Here is a 16,754-nt window from a genome sequence, read left to right as displayed (position 1 = left end):
ACAGTGCATCCTGTCTCTTGGAGTCCCAATGAATGCAGCTGCAGCAGTAATCTGCACCGCTAGGTTAAAAGAATAAAAAATGCTCACATGTCAGAGTGTTCATTTTTTAATAAACATAAACTTTGTCTGTAAATGCAAAGACACGAGATAAATTACACAAAAACAGAGGCAGGGCCAGGCAATTATCGAAAACAAGGGCTGCATTCTAGTACAAAGTCTGTGTGTATAAATACATGGTGATGCATGAAGTGAGATCATGGGACATCATAATGCCTTCGGGAGGGTTGGGCTTTGCCTCAATACACAATTTTCAATGAGCAAACAAATTCAGTCATTTCATGACAACAATCTAATCAACATGCACAATTCCTTTTACCTTTGCTTTCGCAGTGTGCCACAGTTCTCAATTCTGTAACACATTGATTGCCACATCAGAATTGGCTCCTGCCGATTTGTGACATGCTGGGTGGAGGCAGTCGGTTGCTGCTTGCTAGCTGCTCTTGGAACATAACCAGAGCCAGCAACATTGTGAACCCAGCGATACCTTTGTGTCACTGCTTGCTGCTGGACACAATGGTTCGTACCGCTTATGGCGTCAAAACACAGCAAATACGAAGTGACGACGGGGCAGGAAAATAACTATCTTTCCAGCCCTTTCACTACTTTATATTATTTCGTGTCCTCTTGCACCTCAATACTTGTATGCTATCCACGCCACACTGAGCTTAATTCCAGCAGCAACCCACGATGGTAAAAATAAGGATCCTTATCAAGCTTGGCTAGCTATCACACTATGCACACTATCTAAAATGTGTGTTGTGCCCTTGATGGAAAGTGGCAGTGTTTCCAATGAACAGGCAGGCAATGAGAAAAAAAAATATAAATGGCAGTGTTCACAGATGTGGTGAAGGGATGACAATTTGCACTGGGAGCATGTACGATGCCGCTGCAGCTATTTCCCGCGTGTGCTCGGGTAAGGGCTCTCTTTTGGCTGTGCGTGGGCTCCATGTGTGCGCTTGAACATGCCAGTACGTATAACATTTTAAATCCTTTTACACATTTCATGAATTTTTTAAAAATTAAGCACAGAGAGTATCATTAAAGGACTAAATGATTCTGGGTGTGTGGCCTTTAGTACTACCAAGTCGGGAATTAAATGTGGGGGACCACTGCAGCGGTCACACTTGGCAATGCTTGTATGTACTAGGTAACGCACGTTCCAGCACAGCTGTCTCGCAACATGATGACTATGCTTGCAACTTTCGCATGCATTGTAGACTAAAGCCTGCATGCGGTACTAAAGCCCTAGGTTGCATTTTCATCTTCAAGTGGGAAATCTTTCGTGCAGCCCTTACTCGAGCACTTGCGGTACTACCAGGACCACACAAAACAGGCAACCAACAAACTCTCTACACTCTGAACCTTGCTACAGTACACTCTTCCTGGCGACCTAGAAGTGGAACTTGCCACAGAACCGTGTAAGGTTTCGAAATGCATCCGCAAGGAAATGGGTACTGCAAGAAACCATACGCCCTCTTGCCATCTACTACGTTAGCGAAGCCGGCCTCGATACATACGCCGACCGTGCCAGTGCCACATGCCAACTTGCGCACTCCTTCAAGACCGGCAGAACTAACTTGCCACATTTCACGAGAATACTCTGTACACTGTTGCCATGCCTAGCTCAAAGCCAAAGCTTTTCTTTTCCTTCACTGGTTTCGTAAGCGAACTTTTATCTCTCTTCAGTGAGTGCTCCTAACAAAAAACAAAACAAAGGCGTGGACACACTTCCGTAAAAGTGTACAACAGAAGCCTCCCCCCCACCCCTTCAATTCAAGGGACACACTAAGTATGAAGAAAACGCAATGTCCGCAGCAGCACAATGAGAGACAGCGGTAATTGTCCCCTTGATGCCAGGTCTGCTATGTACACGTGCACAAACGACTTGCTGCTGCTGATGCTTTCGAGGTGCGGGCAGGACCTTGACGGGGGCCCCGCACGCTCTTCAGGCCAGCTGCTCAGGCCAGTGCAGTGGCTGACTGGGTGACTGTTCCAGCAGTCAAGGTATGGTACATGGGCTCCCTGCTGACTGTCATGATGAGCTTGAAGGAGTTTGTGCCTGCACAACAAGAGAGTTCGAAAGTCAAGATCAACTCGTTCATTTAAATAACGGTAGCTTGCCTTGTAGGTTCTCACTAATGAATGTAAACTTGCACTTTATAGCCAGCCCTAACAAGATACCCAGAACAAAAACACAATCGAACATGTAATGCAATATACAATGATCAAAGACACACAAGTGATTGCAGAAGTGCAGCAAACGCATTTTGTAAGTGAGCAAAACATTAAAGTTTACTTTTGCATGGTCCAATGTTGCAATATATACATGTTAAGGGAAGAACACAGCCAGTGATAGGGCTGCCCAAAATTTGTAATTCGAGGAAGAGAGAGCGTGATATGAATTTGCACTGATACACTGCCACACTGCTATGTAATTCTCACATTATGTATGTTAGAGTTCAATATTTCCTGCTTTCATTTCAGTTTATGCGTACCATACTTGGGTGAACGACAATGCGACAATGCGTCTGTTTTGCTTTACAATGGAGTCCCATTTATCCTGGCTATTCAATATCAACTAGTGCACAAGTAAGACTATTTCCTGTGCTGTCTATTTTCGTCCAATGGGACTAAGGTAAATAATGTCAGCTGTGGCTAATTCCCCAATTCGACTCGAGATCTTGGAGTGGCGCCCTCTCGCGTGTGACGTCAGAGCGGGGGCTCCGCTCTCAACCGCGCTGCAGCAGCCGCTGCTCCTGTATGCGGATCGTCTGCTTCAGGCGGGAACTTTGTCGAACGAACAGCCTCGCGACGGTCAACTAACGCCTGCAACGAATGTTTTCGGGTGTAATCGTGAACTTGTTTTAGTTGCGGCCCAATTGACAGGGCCAAGAAATCCCCCGGATGGTCGACGAGTGCGCCGATGCCACCGACCGCATTGCTGGTTAGAAAGTGAAACTATGTGTGAGTGTTCTCGCTTGTTATCTTGTTTCCGCCGTACGATACTTATTAGTTTGGGTGGTGCTTTTGATATTTCAGTAAGCGTGCCCTTCTCCAGCATCTACAAGTATGTAGATAAAGCTTGTGAAAGGTAGCGGCAGTAGCGGTGCCTCATCGAGGGTGAGGCAGTGTACGACGTAGGCCACGTTGTCGAATGCGCGGTCGAGGCCGTCAACGGAGATCGCATCACCGCCGCTGCTTTCGTTCTGCAAACAAGTGCGCAAGTGCCGCCTTGTTGCACACCCCCCTGCTGATGCCCATGACCGCAGTTTGTCCCGTAATGTTGGTTCACTGAGAACGATATTACGTCGTAGTTCCTATTAATACCGCACAGGGCCGTCGCATGGGTATTAGAATATAACAAATAGTTAATCGCTGATTATACCACGCACAGGGCCACAGAGATTAACGTGGCAAAGGCAAGCTGGGTCCAGTTTCACGCCACGCAGCCTAACGAAAAGCTTAAAGAGCTCCGCTTTTAAAAAAGCGTCTGCACTGCCTCAGGTGAAAACTTTTAGAGAAACCTTTTAGAGAACAGCGGCAACAGGTTTCGCTTATGACATTGTGATAAGCAGTCCGCTAGGCGCGCGCTTGCCTTCATAAGTAAAATACGTATGTACGCCATCCAAATGCAGCCGTTGTCTCAGATATCCTGCGCCGCTCAGCTGAGCTCACGAGGCGCGCTTTCCTGCGAGGCGATTCGGAGGCCGCGTCGTCGGCTCTTTGTCTAGGGGCCTTCGCGGCAGGTTGTGGGACGGCACCACACCTGGTGTAAGTCGCCTATGCTTATAGCCTGCGTGCAATAAACGCCTTAAGTATTGGTGGGGCTCTTAAACACGGTCACAAGCTTATCTAAGAGTCGCGCGTACGGTGGGTAGCAGAAGTCACTGTCCGCGAAGTGCTTGCTGCACACGGCCGATGAAGGCGTGGAGCGCTCTCCCATTCTGAGCTTGCGATGCACTTCTTCAGCTTTGGTTCCTTAGGGTAGTTGTGAAAGCTAACGCCTTTTTCACGAGCGGACGAAGTACACTGAGGCACAGAGCAGTACTTCACCATTGCGCAGCACTCGCCGCGGCGACAAGCGGCCGCAGTTCTAAAAAACAAAGATTTGTAGTTCTAAATGAACGTTAAAAGCAGTCCCACGGTTGTTCGAACAGCGTCAGTAGCCACCATACGCAAGATAACCAATTGAACTGCTTTTTTGTTGAGATTTACCACAACGGCGGTTTCAACACGGCGCTGGGCCTACGTAGCAGACAAAAGCGCGCGAATCCCCGCTCTGACGTCATACAGGCGCTGTTCGCAGCGCCGCCATCGGTCGCACACCAGGCCAATAAGTGCATCCTTACTATCGTTCAAAAGAGGACGCAGAAAGTGCTAACCACTTCGGCGCCTCTGTCATTAGGAGACACAGCCCTTTCTAAGTTGAAAAGATAGACCGAAAACCACATACGGGTTGCAGGGAGAAGTTGTCATAGACATCCATGAGGTCTTCTATCGAGTACTCTTCGAGCACGACGAATCCGTCGAGGCGGGGGTTGATGCGACGGCTGCAGCTGAGGCAGTGAACCACATGCTTCTTGTCGACCTCCCTCACCAGTAGGATGTTGAACACCTCAAGCTGAAAATCGAGCATCGGCTCATGAGTACCAAACAGGCAGCATACAGGAGAGTAACTTCAAGCTACAAACGCGACCGCATGTCACTCCTCGGACTCAAGCAGAAACAGTGCTCACATATCGCTTGGTTTCAGCCATAGAGTTTCCTACAATACTTATTAGAGGGAACTCTGGCGCTAGTGTCTATGGGAGCTGCAATGCATCGCGCTTCAGCCAGCATGGGAATCATGGGTAGTACACGGATTTGTCTAAACTTCGTTCTTTCGGCTCCGTTTGGCTCCGCGTTGCCTGCATCCGCTTTGTCGCAAAACGAAGTTCAGCAAAAATCAGCAGTTTCACTTCACCACTTTAACTTCTTTAGGCTCACCGATTCAAATCTGGTCACGAAGTTCACAACGATCCATTCTTTTATCCGAAAGAAAACCAAAACATAGCAATAAACAAAGCCACAAGTGCGTTCGAAGCCCACAAGCACGAAGACTAGGCAAATCCGTGTACTACCCATCATTCCCATGGTGGCTGAACGATCGCAGCGCCAGAGTTCCCTCTAGGTCATTTTAGGAAACTCTATGGTTTCAGCCATAGAAAAAAAAGAAGAAATCGTTAATTCTTAGGTCTTACGAAAAGTTCATGAGACAAGCACAATGTGTATTGCTCCTGGGCCATACAAGGTGTTTGGCTTAACCTTAAATTGCTTTCAGGCATGGTACAGTCAAACCTTGTTAATACGTAACCCCTTTAAACGTACTAAAGGTTAAAATGTGGTTACGATGAATCCTCAACCGAGTCTAACAGAGCCTAATGCATTCACAAGCCGCTTAAGCTGTAGTGGTTTGTTCTATGCCTACCGGTTAATGCTTACCCTGTGCACCGAATTAACTTTATGTGCCATAAAAGTTTACAGCGCCATTGAACATGCCGACGCCACAATGTGCCGCAAAAGGTTCTCCGTCTTTTCAAGGAGCACAGAGATCGGTCGATCGATGATTTCGACTTCCGTGCGAGTGGCGGCAATGCCTTTGCAGGCAAGCATCGGGAAAAAATGAAGGCGAGGTGGCGGCCACCGACGAACACAACAGTATGACTTATCGCTCACAACATTATCACAATAAGTATCTTCAGCCATCTCCTCGGGCATGCATGTAACGTAGTGATACTTTAAGCCTCTTGCATGCTTTTAATACGTGACAAGCTGAACACGCTGAACCGCCAATCGCTGCCGCCTTGTTGTGTGGGAATGTGTTCAAGCACACACTGCACCGCTTTGTAGAAACGAAAGCAGCTCGCTGTTGCAGAGTTGAGCGTGGCGGGTCGCGGGCACCTAGAAACCTCGCTGCATTGATGCTATCACACCAAACGCACATGTACGGTACAGCAAGCGTAGTGCTGTTGTAACCATACTGCACGCTTTTATTAGGCGACAACCCAAATGCGCCTCTGTCCGCTGCCAGGACCACTAGAGCATCGTGGAATGTGCGTTGCTAGTTGGAGGCTCGTCACCACCGTGTTAACAGGTACGAAGATCACTCACATGGCAAATGTACGCGTATGCTACAGCAAGCGTCCCAGCAGTGACGGCGTGAGCTGAGCAGGCGATGTGCTGCATGCAACTAGCCAGGAGACGATCGGCTCCACGCAGCCGTGCCACGTTTCAATAAAACTGTATCACTTTTTGCTTAGTAGCAGATCACAGTAAAGACATGTACACATGTATTACGGAAAGCCATTACTGTCCATTCTGTCGCTATGTCAGTCGCTGCATGCATATCTCAGGCCCTGTAATAGTTTCGAAATGCCCCTTGGTGTCGTCACCGCACGCTATCGGACGGTCGCGCAAGAGTGTGAGAATCTTTTCTGTACTTTGGCAAAAAGAAAGAAAGGGCTTTGGGGTGGATACTTCAGACAATATTTTCTGTGGCACTGTATTTGTTTCTTTGTTGGCGGGAATGGCGCACATTAGAAGATGCAAATTTGTACTTGGTGCATACTACCGTTTAGAGCATAGTTATGCCGCATTCCTGGCAGGTACGTATTTCACTTTATAAACAACTATGTGACAGTAGCCAATTTCAAGTGTAAAATGGAACAAGAGCGTACCTCACAGTTGGCGCAGTAGTGGGCGATCTCATTCTTGGCCCGTCCGTGCCAGCGGATCTCCTTGCCGAGGCCTTTGACAAACTCGACCACTATCTGACAATGCCTCAGTGACCGGAGGAGGGAGTACCTGCACAAGGATCACAATGTGCAATAATCCATAGTGTGAGAAAGGTATGTACTAGGGGTGTGCGAATATTCAATTTTTCGAATATTTTTCGAATATAGTGTTTGCTATTAGATTTTATTCGAACTAGAATTTTACTATTCGAACAATTCGAACTTCCCAAAGACAAATACAGTCATTGTCCGATTGAAAGTGACCCCTTCAGATTTTCAATATGCTTCACCTCATCACACCCCCGCATTGCGGCAAAGCTGCCTTTCAAGCTCCGTTACGGTTGAACTTAGCCAAGGCACAGTCAACATTCGATTGAAAGTGGTCCCTAAATTTTTAATATGCTTCACCTCATCACACCCCCATATTGCGGCAAAGCTGCCTTTCAAGCTTCGTTACGGTCGCAAATGTATTAACTAGGCTTGTGCGAATATTCGAGCACTTTGAATATTCGAACGAATAATACAGTATTCGAATTCGCTTCGATTCGAATTTAAATTACTGAAAATTTCGAAGTATTCGAAATGAACGAATAGGTGTATATTAGTCCGCTTGTAACCCCCCTGTAAAGGTGGTTTCACTGCAGGGGAGAGGTGCTATACCGTGAATACACCTTTCCAAGAAAAATCCGCACTGTCCGCTTGTAAGCTCCTGTAAAGGTGGTTTCACTGCAGCGGAGGAGTGCTGTACCGTGAATACACCTTTCCAAAAAAAAATCCGCACTGCCGCGAAGCCCCACTTCAAGGTTAAATGAACATATTACCCTTAGAATAACAGAGAGCTGAGCTAGTTGGTAAGTATTCATTCTAAATATACAGGGCGTGCAAACACGGACACAAAAAAGAAGTCAGGACACCACAAACGCCAAACCAAACAGAATGGCGTTTGTGGTGTCCTGACTTCTTTCTTGTGTCCTGTTTGCACGCCCTGTCTTTTTAGAATATTACCCTCACATCGATTCATAATTTTTTAAGTTTAAAAACTTGTTATACGACCTTATATGCTCCAAGTATAATAAATTTTAAAACGTAACATATTTTACAGATTATCACTTGCATTCTACCGAAAGCCAAATCCTGCTACTATTCAAAGTTGCTTCCACTTCCTTTGAACCAAAAAGAATGACGTTTGCACATGCCTTGTTACAATTTAAAAAAAGGTTGCGCAGGTTGGTTGAGTCATGACAAATACGCTCATTTTTCTTTATGGAACTCCGGACTTGAAGGAAGCAGACCCTTGTCCGCCACATCAGTTGGGCTTCCACAGAAGTTGAAAGAGGAGGAGAGGCTGAGGAAATGTCATCTTTGCGTATCACGTGTAAACTGTTGTTTGTTGTTTGTTTTTAAAGTGTTTTTATTGTGGTTAGCATTTATTCCTTTTCTTCACGTGTAAAGTGTTGTCAGCAACACGTTGGTTGCACCAAATCATGTACATAAATCCAATTCGGCCTATACACTGCCTCATTCTTGATAAGACAACTATGAAACATCACCCTGCCAGCACTTCAACCTAGCGAAAAGAAACACTTTCATGCTGCTATCTCATAAGAATATGGTTAGGAATCCTCTCCAACTTTTTTTTCTGCAATTTCACTTCGAAGTATTCGAGAAATATTAGAAAATTATTCGATTCGATTCGCACTCACACTTCAATATTCGAATTCGCTTCGCACCCGAAATTTTGCTATTCTCACAGCTCTAGTATGTAAACATGATTATGTATCGCCATTGCCCATGAAGGCAACATTTCATTAAGGTAAAATGAGATGTTAGGACTTGTTATAACAAATGATGGCATTTTCCAAAGACTATTTACCTAGTGTACTTTACTAGCAGTATACTTGCCATAAGTGCCAGTAGACAAAGTTCTTTGTCTTTTGCTAGGTATTTTGATCAGCTTTTCCCAACAAAAGAGGATACAGAAGTCACGAATGAGTGTGGCATTTCTATTTACACAACCCCAACACACATTCAGAGCAGCAGTTTGGGTTTCAGCAAATCAATAGTCAACAGGGTCCTTTCATGGGACTGCCGCATAACAACACGGGACACTCTCACAGGCTCTAAATTTTGGACCGAGAAACACAATTCACTTGCCGTAAAAATTGTCGCAGGTGACCTAGGCATGATAATGAATCACCGACCTCCAAAGCTGCATGTGGCATGGCTCAGCTGCCTGACAAAATGTCGCATCTTGGTTCACTAGGGGAAGACTGTCCGCAGCTTTGTGGACAAACCGCAGCATTGTGGTTTTCATGTTATGTGGCGCAGCCTATGTTCAGGTATGCCCCACAGAAGTTCAGATGTTTCCCAACCAAGGACAGCATGGTCACAGTACAAAGTAATGCATGGCATAAATTTTTCAGCTACAATGGACCTCTCAGTACTAGTACCTGCAGTGGGATTATTGGCTTCACAACAAATGTTTTGCAGTTGAGAAACCTGAACAGTAGCTACTAAGGGTATGGATGTCTGTCTCTCTTACAGATATTTCATTTTTTAACAGTCAAGATTCCCAAAAAATGAGTTGCTTCTATGACCACAGTATGTGCCACATTGCGCAAAATGTCCACAAGAGGTCAGGAAACCAAAAATGACTGGGCCCAGTTCCTCTTCCGAGAAAATGAAAACTTCAAAGACATTTGTCACGGAATGCCCAGTGAAATAAATAGCGAGTGGAAAGAAGTTTGTGTTAGCGACGTCGTGGCAACAAGTAAATGAACACGGTACATAAGCAACGCAGACGGCCCAAGAAAAGGACAAACTCACTTGATCAGCTCGAAGAGCTGCGGCTCTGAGACCTTGAGGTTGCGTGCCAGGTTCCAGGAGAGGTGAATCATGGGCACAATGGACTTGTAGGCCTGCAGCTTGTTCCACTCGTACCGCTCGAGGCCCAGCCTGAACTGAGTGCTGTTGAGGGGGCCCACATTCCAGGCAATGTTGTTGCACCAGCCCACTGCCTGCACCCAGTGCACAGTGCCTGCGTTCACCCACACCAAGTCGCCTGGACGCTGCAGAAACCGGTACACTGGGATGCGTGCTGCCATGAGGTCCTCCATCAGGGGCCACCATGAGCCTGTGTCATCAAGAGCACAAAAAAAAAACGTGGTGTTATAGGGCACAGAATGCTTCTGAATGGTGCAAACTTGCCACAACAAGAGTCAAAAAGATTCTTGTTGCAATGCCAAGCAGCAACTGTCTTTCTGCTTCACCACAGTAGTACAAAGTGATGCGGGACTGTACATTGGGTGGCATGACAGAGAATTTTTCAAGGACAGGCAGGTGCACTACTGTCCATGCTAACTTATGTCTAACTCTCAAGCCAACACTAGAATTCCTTTCCACACGATTCACTAAGTGCGGAAGTAGTCTTTATGACGAATGAAGTAGTATGAATTGAAGATGAGGCAGTAAATCATCAACAAAACATAGTAGTGAAATGGGATGTTCTGCAGTAAAATAATTTTAATATATAAACAACATGGGCACTAACCACCATATGAGACATTGAGCAGTGTGGCTACATCAGGAAATATCAATCGATACAAGTACAAAACAAGATTTTTTATTTATTTATCAACGCAACGCACAACAGCATTTAAATAACAGAATTTAAATATAACCATGCACGTGCTCCCAGACACAGTAACTTGTCCGAGACGTACCATGGAGGTAGTTGATGTTGTTCCGTTCACAGAGACCGTGAATAACACCCCAGTACTCTTCCGGCGTAGCAAACCATTCGCACTCTCCTGGTCCAATGTTGATGTTCACCGAACAGAAGTTGTTGTTCTCTTGGTGGCCAGGTGTACGACTGCCCGGCACCTGGGAATCAAGTACACACATTGCTAAACACAGCTGTCTAGAACTCTACTGCAAGCAAAGTCTATTTTTAGTATTGCACACAGCGATGCACCGTCTCCTGGAGATGGAAGATGCGTAATTTTATATATTCATGAAGAAGTTACCTCGTATTAGTACTGTTCACACAGAAACTGACGTAAGAAAAGCAACAAATCCTAGCACTAAAGCTTTTCTTTCAAGATGCACAGGCGGCAGCATGAAACCACGCCTCATCAAATTTTACAAACATTAAAGGGACACTAAAGAGAAACAATGAATTGGTTTACATTGATAAAGTGTGCTCGGAGAACTCTTGTGTAGTTTATTTCACCACCGTAGGTTTATTCTTAGAGGAGAAAACGAAGTTCAAAGTTTCATTTTTAAATTTCGCGCTGAACTTTGTAATTCGTGACGTAAAAGGTTTCAAAGAGCATTTAACGTATTTTGGCACCACTGGCTCGACGAAATTTCTACAAACTCGTTATTCAAGTCTCTGGCCCCCTCAGAGGACAATGTACTTCGATTTAACCGATTAGGAACTACGTAGACCCAAGCAGGCGCCGTCAAAAATATGTGACGTCACGGCAAATGGTGCGGGAATTCCAAGGTGGCGTCGCCACCTGTTATTTTCTTTTTGCGCGTTTTCTCGCTTATTAAGCGTCTTCTTGCAGCAAGCGTGGTGTTTTTGGTATCGTGGAAGACTACTTTACTAATGCGAGAAAAATCGTTTTGCTCTTTAGTGTCCCTTTAATTGTTTGTGCTGCCAAAGCTACTAGACCAATTCAACTGCCCTTCCTGCCTATTTTCCCTTCAGCATTAACACTGCGCAAAGCAATCTGGGACAGCTTGCCTTCATGTAGAGCTGCACAGTGTTCATGCCGAGAATGGTGTGGCCCACGTGACTGAGCATGTTCCCCGCAGAGACAACCCGTGCAAAGGCCGGCAGCTTGGTCAGCTCCTGCAGCTGTGGGCGCCACTTGCGCTCGTCGGACAGGTCCACGTTGGTGCCAAACTTGATGGTCTTGAAGTGGGCACTGCGCCGCCACCGCTTGCCACCAGCTGATGCCCGAGGCAGCGACGAGTTGGAGTCACTGTCGGACTCTCGCTGTACACCCTGCGCCTTCTCTTGCTCTTCCTGCGAATAGCATCAGTATGTCTTCTTCAGTGCCAGTTGAAGATGTAAAGAAGCATTCACAGCCCTACTTACACAGATTGTTATCAGATCCAATCAACAGAAAAAGCTAATCCTCAATCAAGTAATCCTAAATCCTAAGTGTTGCCAAGGTCTTTTTCTACGCCAGGAAAGGACCTCAGTGCAACGCTAAAAGAAATAATAAAATTATTCTGGTTCATTAGTTATACAACAAGAAAGAGAATGTTAGAAGCGCGAAGCTTCATTCCATATGCATACACAACACAATCGTCCCAGTACTATCACTGCCTTCATTCTGGTGCTCATTGAAATCGAAACTTGAACAGCCACATAATGAAATCATGCTTTCCCGAGACCATGGCCAATCTAGCTAATACTTGTGCCAAAGCTATGATAAAAAAAAAACAGGGATTTACCTGTAAATCGACTGTTGATCTGGCAATGTATATAGCAAACTTCAATGGCAAAAAGGATTTGTTTCTGGCTGTGGTCCTAGTTATAAATCACTGAAGGTCATGGTTGGTAAAAAAAAAACAACCTCAATTTGAAATGCATAAAAGAACATGTCAACAAAGTGGCAGAGCAAACTGTTGCTTCTACCCTTAGTGCACGTGTCACGTCCTGTCACAAGACCAGATCACAATACTTGGAATCATTCACTAGCAACTATCACAGACATTTGAAATGTACACAGACTGCAGAGAAGTACTATGTGCATAAAAAAGGAGTGACACCGTTGCAGCTTTGCAAACCTTTAGCCTAGTGATTGCTCAGCTCAGTGTGATAAAAAAATTTAAGTTTCCTCCAGGTACGGCTCGGAAAAGTAAAGATGGAATTCGAGTAAACATCACTTATTGTAGTTGACTACATAACTCCAACTTGTACCACAAGCCAGAAAGGTTTCAGTGCATAGCTGGAGGCTACCAACCTTGAGGGACTCCTGGAATGAGGATGCCTGGTACTGAGCATAACGTGCTATGCTCGTGTGTGACCGATGGCTCTCACAGCGCCACACCATGTTCCGCCGTTCTGCATCCCAATTCTCATCCGGCGACTGCATCAGCTGCAAATACAACATGCCAAAACCACGACATTAAGGAGCTTGTTTTGGAGCAAGCACAGACAGCTCGTAGCATCCTTTACTCAAAAACTATCAGTCAGCAAACTATTCAAGCCTGCTTACGGATACCATGCACAAAATAAGCATGACTCCTAATCGGCAAATCTTGAAAAACAAGTTTTATAAGTGTTCACAACATCTTTCGTGCCTCATGTTTTTTTTTTGTTTTTTTTTTTCGATTAAGCCAATGACCTAAGTCGACGGTCAATGAAGTTGTGTGGGAACATCTCGAGAAGCTCACCTGTGTGCGAACCTCTATCGTATGGTCCGGATTGGCTTCCACAAGCGTTTTTGTAGAGAAAAGGCCAAGATCTAAAAGCAAGAGACAGGTTTAGTCAATGATGTTTTGTAAGTGGGAAGGAAAAGATACGCTAAGCAGAGCAAACATCTAGCACAACTAGAATCAGCATCATTACATGTTATAGAGCTAAAACCTGAATTAGGGCACTGCACGGGTTGTGAATCTCGGCCCGAGCCTGGCCCGGGCCCGGAAATCGCTCTAGTTTACCTGCCCGAACCCGGCCCAGTGACTCAAAGCGAGACCCGGGCCCGGTCTGAACCCGAGAAAAAACTTCGCCTACCCTACCCGGCCAAGCCCGAGCCACTAATTTACTAACCTAGGTAGCGTTGCCCGAACAGGAATCGACAGCAAGGCGTTTTAAGTGGCAAATATCTACCTATGCTTTGTTGGCGCATGTTTCGCTAACAATTATACTTTATAATACAGTAGAACCCCGCTGATACGTTTTTGAAGGGACCGTAGGAAATAAACGTAAGAGACGGGAAACGTAAGAGCCGAAAAACAGGAAAAACGGCAAAATATTTAGTGGTACAGAATTTTATTTCAATTCTTACGAGCAGCACGAAAATTGGCGCGCTCAGCCGCGATCTAGTCGATGGATAGAAACGCGGAGCTTAGGACGGCCTTATCCACAGAAATCTAATCAACGTATGTGATTTTTTTAACACCAACAGCTGTAGGCATGAAAAAGCTAAGCACACGCAATCACGCCCGGCGCGGCGAGTCCGACCGCGAACCGCACGCACGACCATGCGAGCTCCAACCAGCTCGAACTCCTCCCGTTCTCCGACAAATAACGATGATGATGAGTCTACGCCAACGCGATGGCAGAAGTGAATGCCAATCTCGAAGGCCTTGCTTTCGCAAGCAATTACGTCATACACGCCATGTTTGTGCAATGCAAATCTCAGAGGCTATGCTTTTGTCAATAGTAAATGCCAATCTCGAAGGCCTTGCTTTCGCGAGCAGTTACGTCATAGACGCCATCTTTGCAATTTGAATCTCGAAGGCCATGCTTTTGTTTGCATCAATTGAAAGATTCTGTTGCTTGCGCCTCTCATGCGGCTAATATTACGGTCAAATGAGGCCAAGCTGCGTGAAAATGCACCATGGCCGCTCTCTTTGGTAGTCACTCGGTCGGCTCCGGGCGCACTTTGCGACGTATCATACGGGAACGGTCCGACAGTTACGACGTAACAGCGGGGTTCCCAATACATTGTATCCTATGGGAGCTATGCCGGGACCGGCGGAAAACGACGTAACAGCCGGGAAAACGCAGCAGTGAGGAACGTAACAGCGGGGTTCTACTGTACTTATATAACTATACTTATATAACCTACGGTAATTTCTTGTAAAAAGGTGCTCATGGTAAAAACAGTTGAGCGGACATACTGGTTACAATGAATATTTGTTCATAAGTGGTATACTGTACCTATTTTTTCTGCAAATACAATCAGCTCCATGTCAAATCCATGTCACGTAAGGAACATCACATAAACACATCCACAAAACACTGAAAAATGGCAACCCCTGTCTTACAACTCGTACACTTTTGTAAACTATTATTTCTGACAGCTGCTTATCAACATAATTTAACCACAGCTTTTATCATCAACGCTATGAAGCTCTCTTCCTGCATAACATATTGTTTTGCCTTATAATTGCTAAACATTTTTGAAAAGCTCTCCCTCGACAGATTGTGAAATCCCCCTGGCCAAACCGGTTCTCAGTAATAACAAGTAAAACAATCATCCTACTTATCTAAAATGCCTCACCTGTTGCTTCACATCTCAATTTGCTTCAGTTTGTGCAATGAAACTACAGTAAAACCTCGTTAATTCAAAGTCACTGGGACTGTGAAAAACTTTCGAATTAAGTGAGTTTTTGAATTAACGAAACATACAAAAAGCGGGATGCAAGGAACTTTGAATTGCTGAAAGTAATCAGAGGTGGTCGTTTGGCCTTCTAGTTTGTGGCTCGAAGGGTTGTTTTCCAGCAATACCTGGTCCCATTTTTGCCACGAACTCGGGAAAACGGCAGGCCTCGCTGCTATCAGCGCAAATAAAAGAAAAAGGAAAAGTCTCGTGGTCAGCTGAAATGCGTGCTTCACTGCAGCACAGTGGTGACACGCGGGCAGCATGTCACCTGCTCTTCGCAGCCTCAGCGCGTCATGACGCGACCATTCGCCCATTCTTTCTGGTAAAATAAAGAATATGATAATGGCCAGTGTAACGGAATCCGCAATGCGTTCTGGCTGGAAAACATGTTCATTGAAGTTTTCAGTGAGTTTTCGAAGTAGGCGTTAGAGGCAAGAACTCTGCCAGCAGTACAAGTGCGGAAATTGCCGAAGCAACCGCCAATCGGAGGTTCGCATACATCATGAATTCCGCCAGACCGTCCTCTATTATCTTTTCTTTTCCCAAAAAGAATGGGTAAGTCATGATGCGCTGACGTTGCGAGAAGCATGCGACATGCTGCCCGCGTGTCACCGCTGTGTTGCAGTGAAGCACGTCTTCTTTTCCACAGGCGCACGTTTTTAGCTGACCACGAGACCGTGTTTTCTTTTCTTTTTTTTTTTTTTTTGGCGCTAGCAGCAGCGAGGCTGGGTTGCTTCAACTGTCACTCATTAATATCGCTACGCTGCATTGCCCTGTGGCTCCTAAGGGCCGTCGCTTCCGCGGATTTGCGGCGAAATTGGGATCGGGAATTGGCACATGGCGCCCAAAGTTTTCGAATTAACCGGGCTGGCGCTGACCGCCGCTTCAAATTATCCACTCAGATTTACATTGCAAAATACGGGACCACAGAAACCCTTTGAATTATGCGGGATTTCGAAATAACCGAGTTCGAATTAACGAGGTTTTACTGTATTTACATATGTCTACATTGGAAAGAATTAAATGCATAGCCAAACCAGAGATTCCAGTCTGTGAGGAGCGTATTAGCAGTGAAAATCTTGCACCTGCTTGCAAATATTCAGGATAACCAGCAGCTCACAAAATCTGTGACATCTAAATTTATGCAAAACTCACCCAGTTTGAGGACATTGGCCATATTCCGGATCACTGCAATGGGGTGCGCCACACAGAACTCTTGCAGCTGCGGCGAGAAGGCCTGCTTCTTGTTCTCGAGCTGCGAATCAACACAACAAAAATTAGGCAAGCTATCTGAAGAGCTAAAGCTCTATTAAATGTCACGTTAGGTGTGTACAATCATTAATCAAAGTTTTAAGTAGTATATTGACATTTCATATGAATCGAAAAAGTGGTATTATATTCATTGCTTATTAGTATTTTTGTTTTGCATCCTTGGATTCATATCACCTGACATTGGATACTTATTGCAGCAGAGAGGGAGGTAAAAAAAAAAAAAGAACGACTTGTAATAATACTACAGCTTGGCTGAGTCGGTGATGCTTGATATCAGATTTAAAGAGGGTGGTCAGAA

At 45.4% G+C, this 16,754-nt stretch overlaps 1 protein-coding gene across 10 annotated transcripts in view; it reads right to left on the bottom strand.

Annotated features, from left to right (window-relative positions):
- Nucleotides 1-90: 90 nt before the first annotated feature.
- The window catches only part of LOC119387910 (lysine-specific demethylase 6A), a 218,751-nt gene continuing 202,087 nt past the window's right edge, over nucleotides 91-16,754 (bottom strand). For 8 of the 10 annotated variants that reach the window (XM_049413737.1, XM_049413736.1, XM_049413734.1 and 5 more), the window contains 5 exons: nucleotides 10,556-10,715; nucleotides 9,660-9,966; nucleotides 6,777-6,903; nucleotides 4,514-4,681; nucleotides 91-2,119 (listed from right to left, as the gene is read on the bottom strand). In XM_049413737.1, coding sequence (XP_049269694.1) covers nucleotides 2,093-2,119; nucleotides 4,514-4,681; nucleotides 6,777-6,903; nucleotides 9,660-9,966; nucleotides 10,556-10,715 — 789 coding nt within the window. In that variant the 3' untranslated portion in view covers nucleotides 91-2,092. Of the gene's footprint in view, nucleotides 2,120-4,513; nucleotides 4,682-6,776; nucleotides 6,904-9,659; nucleotides 9,967-10,555; nucleotides 10,716-11,583; nucleotides 11,869-12,814; nucleotides 12,950-16,754 lie in introns of all 10 variants that reach the window. The other 2 variants (XM_049413741.1, XM_049413735.1) reach the window with 2 other exon arrangements.

Source organism: Rhipicephalus sanguineus, chromosome 3 (assembly GCF_013339695.2).
Source record: "Rhipicephalus sanguineus isolate Rsan-2018 chromosome 3, BIME_Rsan_1.4, whole genome shotgun sequence".
Lineage (NCBI taxonomy): Eukaryota > Metazoa > Arthropoda > Arachnida > Ixodida > Ixodidae > Rhipicephalus > Rhipicephalus sanguineus.
Note: the sequence above shows the minus strand (reverse complement) of the source record. Positions and strands in the feature narration are given on the sequence as shown.